This window comes from Peromyscus maniculatus, chromosome 23, assembly GCF_049852395.1.
Source record: "Peromyscus maniculatus bairdii isolate BWxNUB_F1_BW_parent chromosome 23, HU_Pman_BW_mat_3.1, whole genome shotgun sequence".
In the NCBI taxonomy this organism is placed as follows: domain Eukaryota; kingdom Metazoa; phylum Chordata; class Mammalia; order Rodentia; family Cricetidae; genus Peromyscus; species Peromyscus maniculatus.
In genome coordinates, this window is record NC_134874.1 from 5560008 (window position 1) to 5573839 (window position 13832).

A 13832-nucleotide genomic window follows, 5' to 3' on the forward strand; every position below is an offset into this window, starting at 1 on the left:
ACAAAAAAAGAGGTGAAGGCAGACCATGCAAGCTGGGGACTAGCCTGTGCTACACAGCAATTCCAGGCCAGCCCGGACTATAACGTACCTCCAGAAAACAAAACAGTCAGCTGTGGCACACAATTAGACAGTTTCTCTTTTCACAAAGCACCAACCCGAGATCTAAGAGTCTGCACTCGTCAACCCCGCCCCCACCACTCTAGGGGCTAGAGAGACGGCGGCGGCGGCGGGTCAGTGCTGAGGAGAGAACAAGTGCTTCTGCACAAGACAGGGTCTGCTCCCCAGTACCACGTGGGGGTTCACAACCATCCACTAATTCCAGTTCCAGAGGATCCAACACCCTCTTGTCTCAGAGATTGGTCGAGCTGAATGGCCAATAGCTAGCAGAAAAGGGATAGACGAGGCTGGCGGGCAGAGAGAATAGGAGGAGAAATCTAGAAAAAAGGAGAATGAGAGGAAGGGGGAGGAGGAGAGAACCAGAAGCCAGGCAGCCAGCAGTGGGCAGATATAAGAAGCAATGAAATGGGCTGGAGAGATGGCTCAGAGGTTAAGAGCACTGACTGCTCTTCCAGAGGTCCTGAGTTCAATTCCCAGCAACCAACCACATGGTGGCTCACAACCATCTGTAATGAGATCTGGTGCCCTCTTCTGGCCTGCAGTCATATATGCTGTATACATGATAAATAAATAAATCTTTAAAAAAAAAAAAAAAAAAAAAGAAGCAATGAAATAAGATATACAGAAGGAAAAAAAGTAAAAAGCCCTGAGGCAAAAGGTAGATAAAGAGAAACAGGTTAATTTAAATTAAAAGAGCCAGCCAGAAAGGAGCCTACAGCAGGACAGGCTGCAAAACTAGTAAGTCTCTGCATCATGATTTGGGGGCTGGCTGGTGGCCTAGAGAAAAAGTCTGTTATAGATTGTCTTTCCACTGCCCTTACCCCTCACCCCCAGACAGGGTTTTTCTGTGTAATAAATAGTCTTGGCTATCCCAGAACTCGCTCTGTAGACCAGGTTGGCTCTTTCCACCTTTCTAATGTGGCAACTGGAAGCCTTAAAATCATGTTGCTGAAGCTGGGACACAGCTCAGTGGTAAAACAGTGACTAGCACGTACAAGGTTCTGCGTTTTGAGCTCCAGAACTGCTAAAGAAAATAGTAATTGCCAGGTGTGGTGGCGCACACCTTTTAGTCCCAGGACTGTGTAGGCTGAGGTAGGCAGATCTGAGTTCAAGGTGAGCTCCTGGTCTACAAAGTCTCTGGGCAGCCAAGGCTATAGCATGACCCCGTCTCAAAGAACGGCACTTGCTGCTGCTCTTGCAGAGGTTCATTTCCGGCCAGCACACAGCATCTTAAACAGATTGTAACTCCAATTCCAGAGGACCTGACACCCTCTTTTGGCTTTTTCTGGTATCTGGTGCAAATAGTGCACAGACATACATGCAGGCAAACACTCATACTCACTCACTCACACGCGAATGAAAAGAAATTAACAATTGGGTGGTGGTGGTGCTGCTGCATACTTTTAATCCCAGCACTTGGGAGGCAGAGACAGGTAGATCTCTCTGAGTTCAAGGCCAGCCTGGACTAAATGGAAAAACCCTGTCTCAATAAACAAATGAGAGGGAGAGAATGCGAATAAAACACATGGCTTTTTGGGGGTGTGTGTGTGCAGAAGCGTTGCATCAGAGACGGTCTCACTGTAGAGCCGATGCTGATCTTGGATCCACGCTCTTCTCACCTCTGCCTCCCAAATGCAGGGACTGCAGCCTGCAGCTTGCTTTCCACTGGACAGCAGTGCTCTACAGTTTGAACCATGCTGCTGACAAGCACACGCCTGTCACAGCTGAGCATCACTTGAACCAGGAACTCACTGTGCTCACAATTCTTGTTTGTTTGTGGCTGAGACAGGCTCTCACCATGCATCCTGACTTGCTTGGAACTCATGTTAGAGACCTCATCCACCCTGTCTCTGTCTCAGATAGAGTGGAATTAGAGGCATGTGCTTCCCCACCTGCATAATTCCACCAATTCTTTCCCTCTCCCGTCACTACACCAATGATCCACTCACTCTCCGACCTCTTTCCCCATCTGGCTTAGTCCCTGTGTTCGGCAGCTGGCCCTCCCTACCCGCCCCAGCAGCCCTAGTGCAGTGACGTAAGAGGTCTCAGTGAAGTAGCCCCTTACACCGTTAGCAGCCACAGTGCGATCACACTTCAGCCCACCCTCCCTCCCTCCCTCCCAGACAACCCCTTCACCCCTCAGGCTCCCAAACCCAGTCTCGGATCACCGTACACTGAGAAAATGAGCCCCGTGAGTTAGGAACACCACAGGCCTCTTGTTACTGTGCTGAATCGGCAGAGCCTTCCTCATGCCACCCCTGGGGCTTCTTCCAGAGGTCACCGCGTCGTCGATGCACTGTGCACACTCCACGTCCCTGCTGTCATCCCCTCATCAACCACCCATTGGGAGAGATGCTGCACTTCCTCCTACCCTAACCATAAAGCCTCTCCTGCACTCAACACTTTTTAGTATTTCAAAAGGTTCTATTAAGACAGTTGTGGTGGTACATGCCTGTAATTCCAGTACTCAGGAGACAGAGGCACGAGGACCTCTCAAAGTTTAAGGCTAGACTAGTCTACATACAAGTTCTAGGTCTACATAGTGAGCCAGAGCTACATAGTGAGACCCTACCTCAAAATAAATAAATAAATAAGTAATAAATAAGTAAGTGAATTCCAGTAGCTAGCTGGATCTGTATGATCCAACTCTCTGGTCAACACAGAGAGCTCCAGGACTATACAGTAAGACCTATCTCAACCAAAATAACCAAGATCTCATCAAGATTTTTAAAAATTACGTGTGTATGTTTGTGTCTACATGTGTCTATGTGCATCAGAGAACAGCTGCCGGAGGCCAACTCCAATCCCCTGGAGCTGGAGTTACAGGGGTTGTGAGCTGACCCACAGCCTTCTGCAGGAGTAGAGCGCTTTTACTGCTAAGCCATTCCTGTCAGCTCCCCTCACACTGTTCAAGCACCACCTCACCTCTCTACACCTCTCTACTTCCCTTCAGAGCAGACGCTGCCCTTTCTCCTTCCCATCCCCCACTCTCCCGACTCTAGGCCGACCACACTTCTGTCATTGGTCCACCAACACGACTCAAGGCCGGTGACCTACTGACCAGCCTTCCCAGTCTCTAGTCCTGGTCTACCTCAACAGCAGGACTTGAGCAGAGCAATGAGCTTCTCTCTCTGGCTCAGCGCTTGCACCTGCCCTGCTCCCAGCACTCTGCAGGGCTCCCATGTGGTGCTGTGGCTCTCAACTCCAGCAGTGTTCCCTTGCTCCATTCACATATCTTTCAGAATCTACCTCTGCAGCCTGGCTGATGGCACAGGCCTCTGATCTCAGCACCCAGGACGCTCCAGCAGCCTGTGCCATACATACAGTGAGACCGCTCCAAAAAAAGGCCGGGCGGTGGTGGCGCACTCCTTTAATCCCAGCACTCGGGAGGGAGAGGCAGGTGGATTTCTGTGAGTTCGAGGCCAGCCTGGTCTCGTCTCCAAAGCGAGTTCCAGGAAAGGCGCAAAGCTACACAGAGAAACCCCGTCTCGAAAAACCAAAATAATAATAATAATAATAATAATAATAATAATAATAATAATAATAATAAATCAAAGGAGGAGAAACTCAAGTATCTCACAGGATGGACCAGAAGAGTTCCTCCAGCACTTTTTACTCTTCCATCAACACTATCTGATCCGATAACACTCACCATCAGGTAAAGAACACACTGGTTACTGACCCGCCAGACTAGAGGATTAGCCCCTAGAGGACAAAGACAGTGAATACTGTTGAATGCTCTGCTTCCAACTGCTCAATGTTTTTGGCGCAGTTCCCGAGGAGGAAGTAATCCTTTTGCAAGTACATCTACTGTGTCTGTCTCGTTCTGTAATGGCTACACTGTACGGTCACACAACAGGATGCTGAACTAGTTAGTTCTTCTAGTCTTCTCCATTAGTGCTGATGCTGCTTCCTAAATCCAGCAACTACAACACCCTTCATGTCAACAATCTTTACTCTCCAAAGCAAATCTAAGGGACTCCTACACACAGGTTCGCTGGGACTAAGGACATCAGCTTTTTACCCTGCAAGCTAACTATCACTGCAGTGATTTTTATTACTCAAGCACTCCAAAGGGTGTATAAAACACACCAGTGATAGTAAAGGTACAATACACATCTGCTGTCATTTCTCAACCCTGACTATGAATGAAGTCTCTCCCCACAGGAGGTGTTCAAAGCCCCTAGGGGAGGAAAGGAGGCAAGGTTCCAGGCCTGGCCAAGCCCTGGCTGCTCAGACAGCTTGGATGCCTGCTCTACCTCACTCTTTCCCTAGGTGCTGAAACGCTGCAGAGTTTGAAAAAGCCAAACCAAACTAAACAAGCTCTTTGGCCCTCGCCAATTCCATACCTCATCTCGTCTTCCACCATTAGAAGAAGAGCTAAAGGGTTTGCTGCTGCCACCGCCCCTCTGAGGAGGCATCTTGTTAAAAGTTTTGCTTTTCTGTGAATTGGAGCGACGGGACTGGTTGCTAAAATTTTCATTTTTGGGGTAGGAAGATTCACGCTTGCGATTGTAACGCTTGGATCCGTTTGAGTTCTTTCCATCTGAAAGCAAAAAGAAATAGTAATAGTAAGTTTTATGTTTTTCCACCCACATGGCTGATTTCTATCTTCCAGCAAAGTTTATAGTCCTAGAAGTCAACGTTCCTCCTGCCTCGGCCCCTAAACACTGAGACTCAGGCACACCCTCACAAACTTGTCTTTTGCTGCTTTACGAGCAGTTTCATGTATCCCTAGTCTTCAGTCTGGCTTGGCAGCTCACACCTATCAAGCATTTGGGAGGCTGAGGAAGGAGGATCATCCAAAAGCCTGGGTGAAAAGTGATAGAGTGAAATCCTGGATTAAATTTTTTTTTTATTACACACTATTTATTTTGCATGTGTGTATGTGTTTATATGCAGGTACCATAGCACATATGAAAAGTGGGAATGGGTTCTGGAAAAAAGGACAGTCATCAGGCTTGGCACCAGGTTGGAACTTGGCGAGCCAGTTCCCTAGACCAAGAATCAGAAACTGTAAAGGGGCTGAGGAGAGGATTCAGTGGTCAATAAGTACTGTCACTGAAAGCACAAGATGGAGTCAGATCCCCAGAACCCATGTAAAAGCTAGGCAGCTATGACAACTGCCTATAATCCCAGGGAGAAGCTGGTTAGCTAGACAAACCAGAAATCACAAGTTCCAGATTCGAGAGAGGCCCCGCCTCAATCCATAAACAAATAATGTAATTTATAAATGAGAGTGATGGGGGGCGGGAGGGGGAAGGACAGTGGCATCCGTGGCTGATATGTAAAATTAAATTATAAAATTAAAAATAAATAAAAAAATGCATGAGAGTGATCAAGGAGGACACTTGACATCAACTTCACACCTGTGCACATACAAACAAACAAGCTTATACACTTGTACACATCACACACATAAAAGCAAAGAACAGAACAAGCAGCCAAGGGCTGTGGCACACCTGCTAACCCTAGCACTTAGGAAGCAGAAGCAGGAAACTGATGTTCAAAGGCAGCCTGAGCTATACTTGAGGCTATGTCTCAAAAGACAGTTGGGAGCCGGGCGGTGGTGGCGCACGCCTTTAATCCCAGCACTCGGAGGCAGAGGCAGGCGGATCTCTGTGAGTTCGAGGCCAGCCTGGTCTACCAAGTGAGTTCCAGGAAAGGTGCAAAGCTACACAAAGAAACCCTGTCTTGAAAAAACAAACAAACAAAAAAAGACAGTTGGGGTCTGGAGAAGTGGGTCAATGTTAACAACATTTGCTGCTCTTGCAGAGGACCCGAGTTCAGTTCCGGAACTCACATAGTGGCTCACAACCACCTGTAACTCCAGTCCCGGGGAATCTGAGGCCCTCTTCTGACCTCTGTGGGCACCAGGCGCAAATATGGTGCACACATAAAAATGCAAGCAAACATGCACATAATTTTCTTTGAAAAGTCACCTACCCTTCAAAAGCACAGTAAATGGCTACACAGTTGCCTATTATTGAACTAATATCATGATATAACCAATACATTTAGTAGTGTTCAACTTTCTGCTAGTTTATTTATAAAGAGGTCTATATGGTCATGTCAAATATTCAAAGGGAAATTAGCTTATAAAGTACAATCATGAAAGCCCTTTACACATCCTGAAGCTGCATTGTAGAAATTAATGACAACTGATTTATACCCTAAGAGCACCATACAAGAGAATGTGTCAAGCTCACTATATTCCTGTTAATAATAATAGCAACTTGAATGAACTTTGTCCAAATGCAAGGACAAATGATTTCTGATTTTATTTTATTTGGATTTTTGGTTTCTGATTTTAAACTTGAATTTCTCTAATTAGCAATAATACTTTTTCAGTCCATCTGCTGACCATCTATATTTTGGGTAAAAAGCCTGCTTGATTTGTTTTAGAGACAGTCTCTCACATAGCTCCAGGCTGGCCTCAAACTCACTCTACAGGTAAGAATGACCAATCTCAAGCTGGAGAGATAGCTCAGAGGTTAAGAGCACTGGGTACTCTTCCAGAGGTCCTGGGTTCAATTCCCAGAAACGACATGGTGGCTCACTACCATCTGTAGTGAGATCAGGTGCCCTCTTCTGATATGTAGGTGTACATACAGATATATAAAATAAATAAATAAATCTTTTAAAAAATGTCCATTCTCCTGCCTCTACCTCCCAAGTGCTAGGATTAGAGGCATGTACCACTCAGCCTGGCTGCCTTGTTCTTCTTTTCTTACCAAGAGAATGAACTTGAGGATTTCTGTTGCCAGGATCCACAAATTACTAATGGAGTTTAACAAAAAACCTGGGTCAATACACACACATGGCAGTTTACAAGCTCAAAATAGGGGGGCTGGGGCGAGAGGCTCAGTTGAGTATAAAATGGTTCATTTGAAAGCATGAGGCTCTGCGTGAGGACCCCAGTGCCCACATTAAGAGCTAGATGCACCAACACACAACTCTAGCTTGAGGGGAGGCAGAGGCAGCTGGAGTTCAGGGGCTTGATGGACAGCCAGTTTGGCCAAAAAGGCAACCCCCAGATTCAATGAGATATACAGTCTCAAAAAAAAAATAAAGTAGAAGCAATACTCAACACTGACCGCTGGCCTCCATATGTGCATTCAAGGGTGAGAGCATGTACAAACACATGTGCGCACACTCCAAAAAAATATAAACATTGAACAGATGAGGCAGATCAGCATGTTAAAGCCTGCCACCAAGTCTGAGGGCCTGAGTTCAACTCCCAAGACTCATATAAAGGAAGTAGAGAACCAACTCCTCCTGTAAGCTGTCTTCTGACCTCCACATGCTCCCCATGGCATGTGTCGGAGCCCATCTACCTATCCCCCCCACATGGCTAGGCATGATGGCACACAACTTTAATCTCAGTGTTCAGAAGTCAGAGGCAGGTGGATCTCTATGAGGACAGCCAGTGAGACCTTGTCAAAAAAAAGGGGGGGGGGTAAAAAGAACCATATACAACTAAATAGATAAAAATCAAATTGTAAAATTAAAACACACACACACACACAAAACTACCTCACAAAAACAAAGGTTCCCAAATCACAGTCATCCTACTGCAGTATGGAAATCTGATTAAGTACAGGCACTAGTTTATTGGCTTGAAACAGGAAAGGAAAAACTTCGCTGCACATGGTTGCACACCTCTTTAGTCCTGGCACTCTGGAGGAATAGGCAGAGGCAAGCACATCTTTGAGCTGGAGGCCAACCTAGTCTACATAACCAGTTCCATGCCAACCAGGGCTACATAGCTACATAGTAAGTACATAGTAAGACCCTGACTTGCCGAGTGGTGGCGCCGCACGCCTTTAATCCCAGTACTCAGGAGGCAGAGGCAGGTGATCTCTGTGAGTTCGAGGCCAGCCTGATCTACAGAGCAAGTTCCAGGACAGGCTCCAAAGCTACATAGAGAAACCCTGTCTCGAAAAACCAAAAAGACCCTGACTCAAAAAAAAAAAAAAAAAAAAAAAGTGGAAACTTTCTTTTTCTTTGAAACAGTCACACACGGACTAGCTCTGAGTCTGGGCTCAGACCTCCTGAGTAGCTGAGACTGCAGGCGCAGACCCTTCAGCCCAACTGATGCTGGGCATGCTCAGACTCTAAGGGGACGGCAAGGGACTCTAGCATGAGCCTCAGAAGCTGAGGACTTAGACTCTCCCTTCCAAACAGAACTTCATTTTGTTTATATGAAAATATATAACTTGAGGCTGGAGAGACGGCCCAGGGGCTAAAGCACTGTCTGCTCTATTAGAGGACCCAGGTTCAATTCCCAGTACCCACATGGGGTCAGAACCATGTGTAACTCTAGTTCCAGAGTATCTGGCACCCTCCTTTGGCCCCCTTGAGCACCAGACACACATGTAGTTCAAAGACATGTAGGAAAAACAAAAAAGCTAGTAATAGAAAATAAAAAAATTAATAAATTGTTCTTTAAAAATATATAACTGAGCTGGGTGGTGGTAGTGCGTGCCTTTAATACCAGTACTCGGTAGACAGAGGCAGGTGAATCTCTGAGTTCAAGGCCAGCCTGGTCTACAGATTCAGTTCCAGGACAGCCAGGGCTACACCGAGAAACCCTGTGTGTGGGGAGGGGGGAATCTGGATGTGGTAATGCATATACATACATGTGCAATCCTAGCACTAGCCTATAATTCTAGCACTTGGTAAATGGAGAATCAGAAGTTCAAGGCCAGCCTGGGCTAGAGTATGATACCTTGTCTCAACATACACACTTAAAAGAAAAATACCTAAGAAATAAATTTAAAAAAAGAAACATCCTGCAAAGAAAATACATTCAACTATTGATAATGAGCTTTTTCTTTCTTGCAAACACCTGTCGTTTGTCTGTTTAGAATATTTTTTAAAATGATAAATACGGAGGGAGTGCTTCAGGAATCTGCATGTGCAGGGAAGGTCCACATTAATCTTAGTCCACACAAGCAGCCTGATGAACTCTAGGAGGTTCCTGCACTCTGACTTGCTCTCAGAGACTCTGACTCCAGTACAAAAGTATGACTCTTTTAAAAGAGGTGGGCACTTTTTCCCCCCTGAAACAAGAGCTCACTCTATAGTTCAAGCTAGCCTAGAACTCACTATACTGTACCTCAGGCTGGCCTCAAACCCAAGGCAATCCTTCTGGAATTACAGGCATGAGCAACCGTATCCAGCCACCACCTGAGTAAATTTTTAACTTAAAAGAAAGTGCTTCTACATAAGATCACAAGCTTATTGTACACCAGGCTAGATAAATCTAAGAAAAAGCTATGAATCCTAATTTATATTTATTTATCGTGTATGTGTATGTGTTGGGTACCACACGGAGGTCAAAGGACAACTTGCAGAAGTTGGTTCTCTCCTTCTACCATTTAGTCCCAGGGATTGATCCAACTCAGATGGTCAGGCTTGGTGGTAAGGGCCCTTACCTACAGAGCCATCTTGCCAGCCCATAAATCCTAATTCTGAAAGCAGCACATGTCATGGAAAGAAGGAAAGACATGCCAGCCCCTCCAAACCTACCCAGCTGCAGCCAAGGAATTAGGGAACCAAGGTAAGGAGATGGCAGCAGCAGTAAGAACAGACCAGGTCATGACAGGAAACTCAAGCCAAGCTCACTCCTTAATTACAGAACTAACCAGAACGTCAAAGCTGGAAGTGGGGCTGGAGTGAATCGCAGTGATACAGTACTTGTCCAGCAAGCCTAGGACCCTTCTACCTCTTCAGTTAGCAACAGTTCTTGTCAAAGTGCAGCACCAGGGTACCCAGCAGAGGTCAGAGCCTAGGCCACCACCTGTTGTGGCACTTAAGAGGCAGAGGACTGAAACAAAACCAATCTAGACTACAGAATGAGACCATCTCAGAAACAAACACGTCTGTGTACCACACATATGCCTGGTGCCTAGGGAGGCCAGAAACTGGAGTTTCAGACAGGTATGAGCTGCCATGTAGGTGCTGGGAATTGAACCTGGGTCCTCTGGAAGAGCATCCAATGCTCTTACTGCAGAGCCCTCTCTCCAGCCTCAAAAAAAAAAAAAAAAAGGAAACCATATCCCCTAACCTTCCTTATCTGAGGCTGACAGAGCATGACTCTTAACTGCTACTTTCAGGAGACATACGGACATACGTTCACATCACGGGAGTGCATGCTGTGCATGGAAGTGTTTGCCCAGTGTGCACTAGGCCCTAGGTTTGATCGGCAGCACATAGAATAGGAGGTGGGGATCCTACCTAAGAAAGACTCCTCATATTTGCGTAGATTTGAATGAAGCCAACTTCTACTCTGAGAAGACCTAAGATGAACTGGCACTCGGTAAGGCTGTTTCTTTCTTCACGGATTACCACACTCTCAGGGAAACAGTTTCCTAACACCCAGAAACCACTCTGTGAACTGCTTATTTCTAAATCAGATTACAACAACCGGCCACATAAGCATTCATGATTTCAGGTTCCCAAATCAACTCCCTTCTCTTGTCTTCCAAATACCTCAAAGCCTGAAGGGAGATATCTCAAGTGAGAAAGCAGCTCTTATCTCTAAACCCAGGCAACAGGGAGCTGAGGATTGGTGGCGCTGTCCTGCCTGGGACCCGAAGATAAAGCGCACAGTGCTGTTCTGAGATGTTCTGTAGACAACTTTTCAGGACATTCTGGTGAACAGCTCCGGGAGGAACTAACAGCCCTCCTCTCTCAGAACAAACAACAAGAAGATCAACTTCAGAGTCTGGAAAACAAGTCAAGTTCCTAGAAGAGACTCTTTTTATCTCCTCCATTTTTTGTTTTCTTTTTCATTTTTGTTATTTTTGTTATTCAAGTTTTAAGCCTCAGAATGGTGGTTCCCAATTCCAGCTGTACATCAGGAACACTTCGAGAGTTTTAAAATTATGAATGCTGCCAGGCATTACAGTTCTCAGGAGTCTAAGGGCAGGACAATAGAGCCGAGAGTTCAAGGCCAGCCTAAACTATTCAACAAGGCCAAGTCTAAAAAATTAAGAAAGAAAGAGAGGTAGGGGGGGAGGCCAAGTAAAATGGGCCTGGCAACACAAGCCTGTGAGCTCAGCTACTCAGGAGGCTACAGCCAGGAGGTCAAAAGTCCAAGGCCTGCTTAATTGGCTACAAACTCAGTTTTAGTCAATCTCGGTTAACTCTCAAAAAAAATTTAAAAGGGGCTGGAGATACAACTCAATGGTCAAGTCCTTTCCTAGTCTGCACAAAGTTCTAGGATCAGTACCCAGTGTCAAAAGTAAATATATAGCCAGACGGTGGTAGAACACGCTTTTAATCCCAGCACTCGGGAGGCAGAGGCAGGCGGATTTCTGCGAGTTCAAGGCCCTCCTGGTCTACAGAGTGAGTTCCAGGAAAGGCACAAAGCTACACAGAGAAACCCTGTCTCGAAAAAAAACACATACATACACACACATACACACACATACACACACATACACACACACACACACACACACACACACACATATGAAGGCTAGAGAAGGCTCAGTAGTTGAGACTCCCTGGGGCTCTTTTTCTTAGGACCCAAGTTCTATTCCTAGCAACATTGGGTAGCAGCTCACAACCATCTCTAACTCCAGCTTCAGGCAATATAATATCCTCTTCTGGCCTCTGAGGACATTGCACTCACATCACACACACGCACACACCTTTAAAAATAAACAAGGAGCTGGGTGTGGAAGCACATGACTTTAATCCTAGCTCGGAAGAGACAGGCAGGCGGACTTCTGTGAGTTTGAGGCCAGCCTGGTGTACATAGTGAGTTCCAGGTCATCCTGGGCTACGTAGAGAGACCCTGTCTCAAAAAAACCAAAATAGCCTGGCAGTGGTGTCACGTGCATTTAATCCAAGCACTCGGGAGGAAGAGCCAGGCAGATCTCTGTGAGGTCAGCCTGGACTACAGAGCGAGATCCAGGACAGGCACCAAAACTACACAGAGAAACCCTGTCTGGAAAAACAAAAAACAAAACAAAAAAACCCAAAACCCAAAAACCAAACAAACCCCACCAAAATAATTAAAAGTAAATAATAAAATGAAAATGAATAAACAAAGAATACCCAGGACCCAAGGGGCCCAAAGTAGACTTAAGAGAATTAGAAAAGGTCAGGCAAGGCAGCTCGCACTCTTAATCCTGGCCTTCAGGAGGTGAAATAACAAGACTGGGGGAGGGCAGGGGCGCTGAAGAGACTGGAAGGCAAAGGCCCATATCCTTACTTGTGTAGAGGTCTCCAGGAGTCTGACACACAGCTGGAGCTGAGAAGTGCCAAGTACTGTCAAGACAGATCCCTGACCAAACTATTAATTACATGGAGTGAATTCAGAACCTAAGATCTCAGAATCAACAAATGAGAGCCCTAAAACTTTAATCCAGATTCACAGATGCTTAAAATCAGCAACATTTCTAGGTCTAGTTCTAAGAGGTGGCACAGCCTAGGTCAGAACAGTCAGGAAGTTTCTGCTGCTGGTTCATGCTGTAATTGTGAGCACGTTGCTTATCCATCATCATCCAGTGGTTGACAAGCATCGCCAGAGGAGCAACATGTGGCCTTAGTTATACACTCAACTGACAACCAATCAGATCCCACTGAAACGAGAAGTTCTGAATGAAAAGGAGAGCAGTATCAGTATCCGAACTCGGCATGTGCCAGCCAGCCAGCCAGCTACCTGCTATCATGGCAACTCCTTCAACTCTTCATCTTTTATGTATATAAACAACTGATACTGTACCCTATTTCCTCAAAGAGTCCTAAAAATTGAGAAAAAACATCTAAAACATTATTTTCTATAATAGTGGCACACACTTGCTATGATTAGAAAAGCCTGCTATACTAATAATAGACACAATTATTCTCATTAACAGCACCCACTGGAGGCTGAAGAGATGGCTTGGGAGGTACAGAGTCCTGCAGTTTAGATGCCAGTACCACGCAACAGGCTGGGTGTCCTCACACCTTCCACCCCAGCTGTGAGGGGGCAGAGACAGTCAAGTCAGATTACCTAGTAACCTAGCTTCTGATCCCAGGTAACAGGAAGAATGTCAGTCAGGACAGTGTTTCACACTACCAACCTCAAAATAACTGCTTCATAATGCCTGACCTTCCCTTAACCTCCACAGCAGCACCTTCCGCTTAAGGGGGAGGAACGAGAGCAGGGTTCCTGGACAGGGCCTACGGTCTGCCTATAAATCCCTGACCTCTCTCATCTCCAAGTTTTTGCTTTCTATATGGCATCCCCTGCTCCCTAAACTTTCTCTCTCCTGTGGGCTGTACTGTTGGGACAGTCGCTGGTAAACTGTTCTAACAACAGTCTTAGTCCTACTGGAATAAAGCTGTAGAAATATAGCCAGAAAAGGGATGTTCTGTAAGTATATGAAGCAATTAGCCAAGGCCAAGGCTGTAACAGAAAGGCCAAGGAGCAGGTTCCTGGCAGTCAAATTTACCTATTAGCAGTGAAGACCCAAAGTAAGCTAGCCACAGGAACACAGGAAAACATAACAAGTACATTCATGTAGTTAGAAAGCAAATGACCACTTTACAACTTATACAGCTTATAGATACCAGGGGGTTCTTTTATATGGGACAAGAGAGAGGGGGGGAAAAAGGAACTAAATATTGAAAAACTAAACCAGCGGTGGTGATGCCCACGTAGGTCCCAGCTCTTGGAAAGTGGAGGCAGGAGGATCAGAGAGTTCAAGACAGAA

The 13832-nt window shown here is 45.9% G+C and overlaps 1 protein-coding gene across 2 annotated transcripts in view; it reads right to left on the reverse strand.

Moving 5' to 3' along the window:
• Positions 1 to 13832, reverse strand: part of Rnf10 (ring finger protein 10) — a 35333-nt gene that overhangs the window by 16616 nt on the left and 4885 nt on the right. For both annotated transcript variants that reach the window (XM_006995798.4, XM_006995797.4), the window contains exon 2: positions 4467 to 4663. In XM_006995798.4, coding sequence (XP_006995860.1) covers positions 4467 to 4663 — 197 coding nt within the window. The remainder of the gene's footprint in view (positions 1 to 4466; positions 4664 to 13832) is intronic.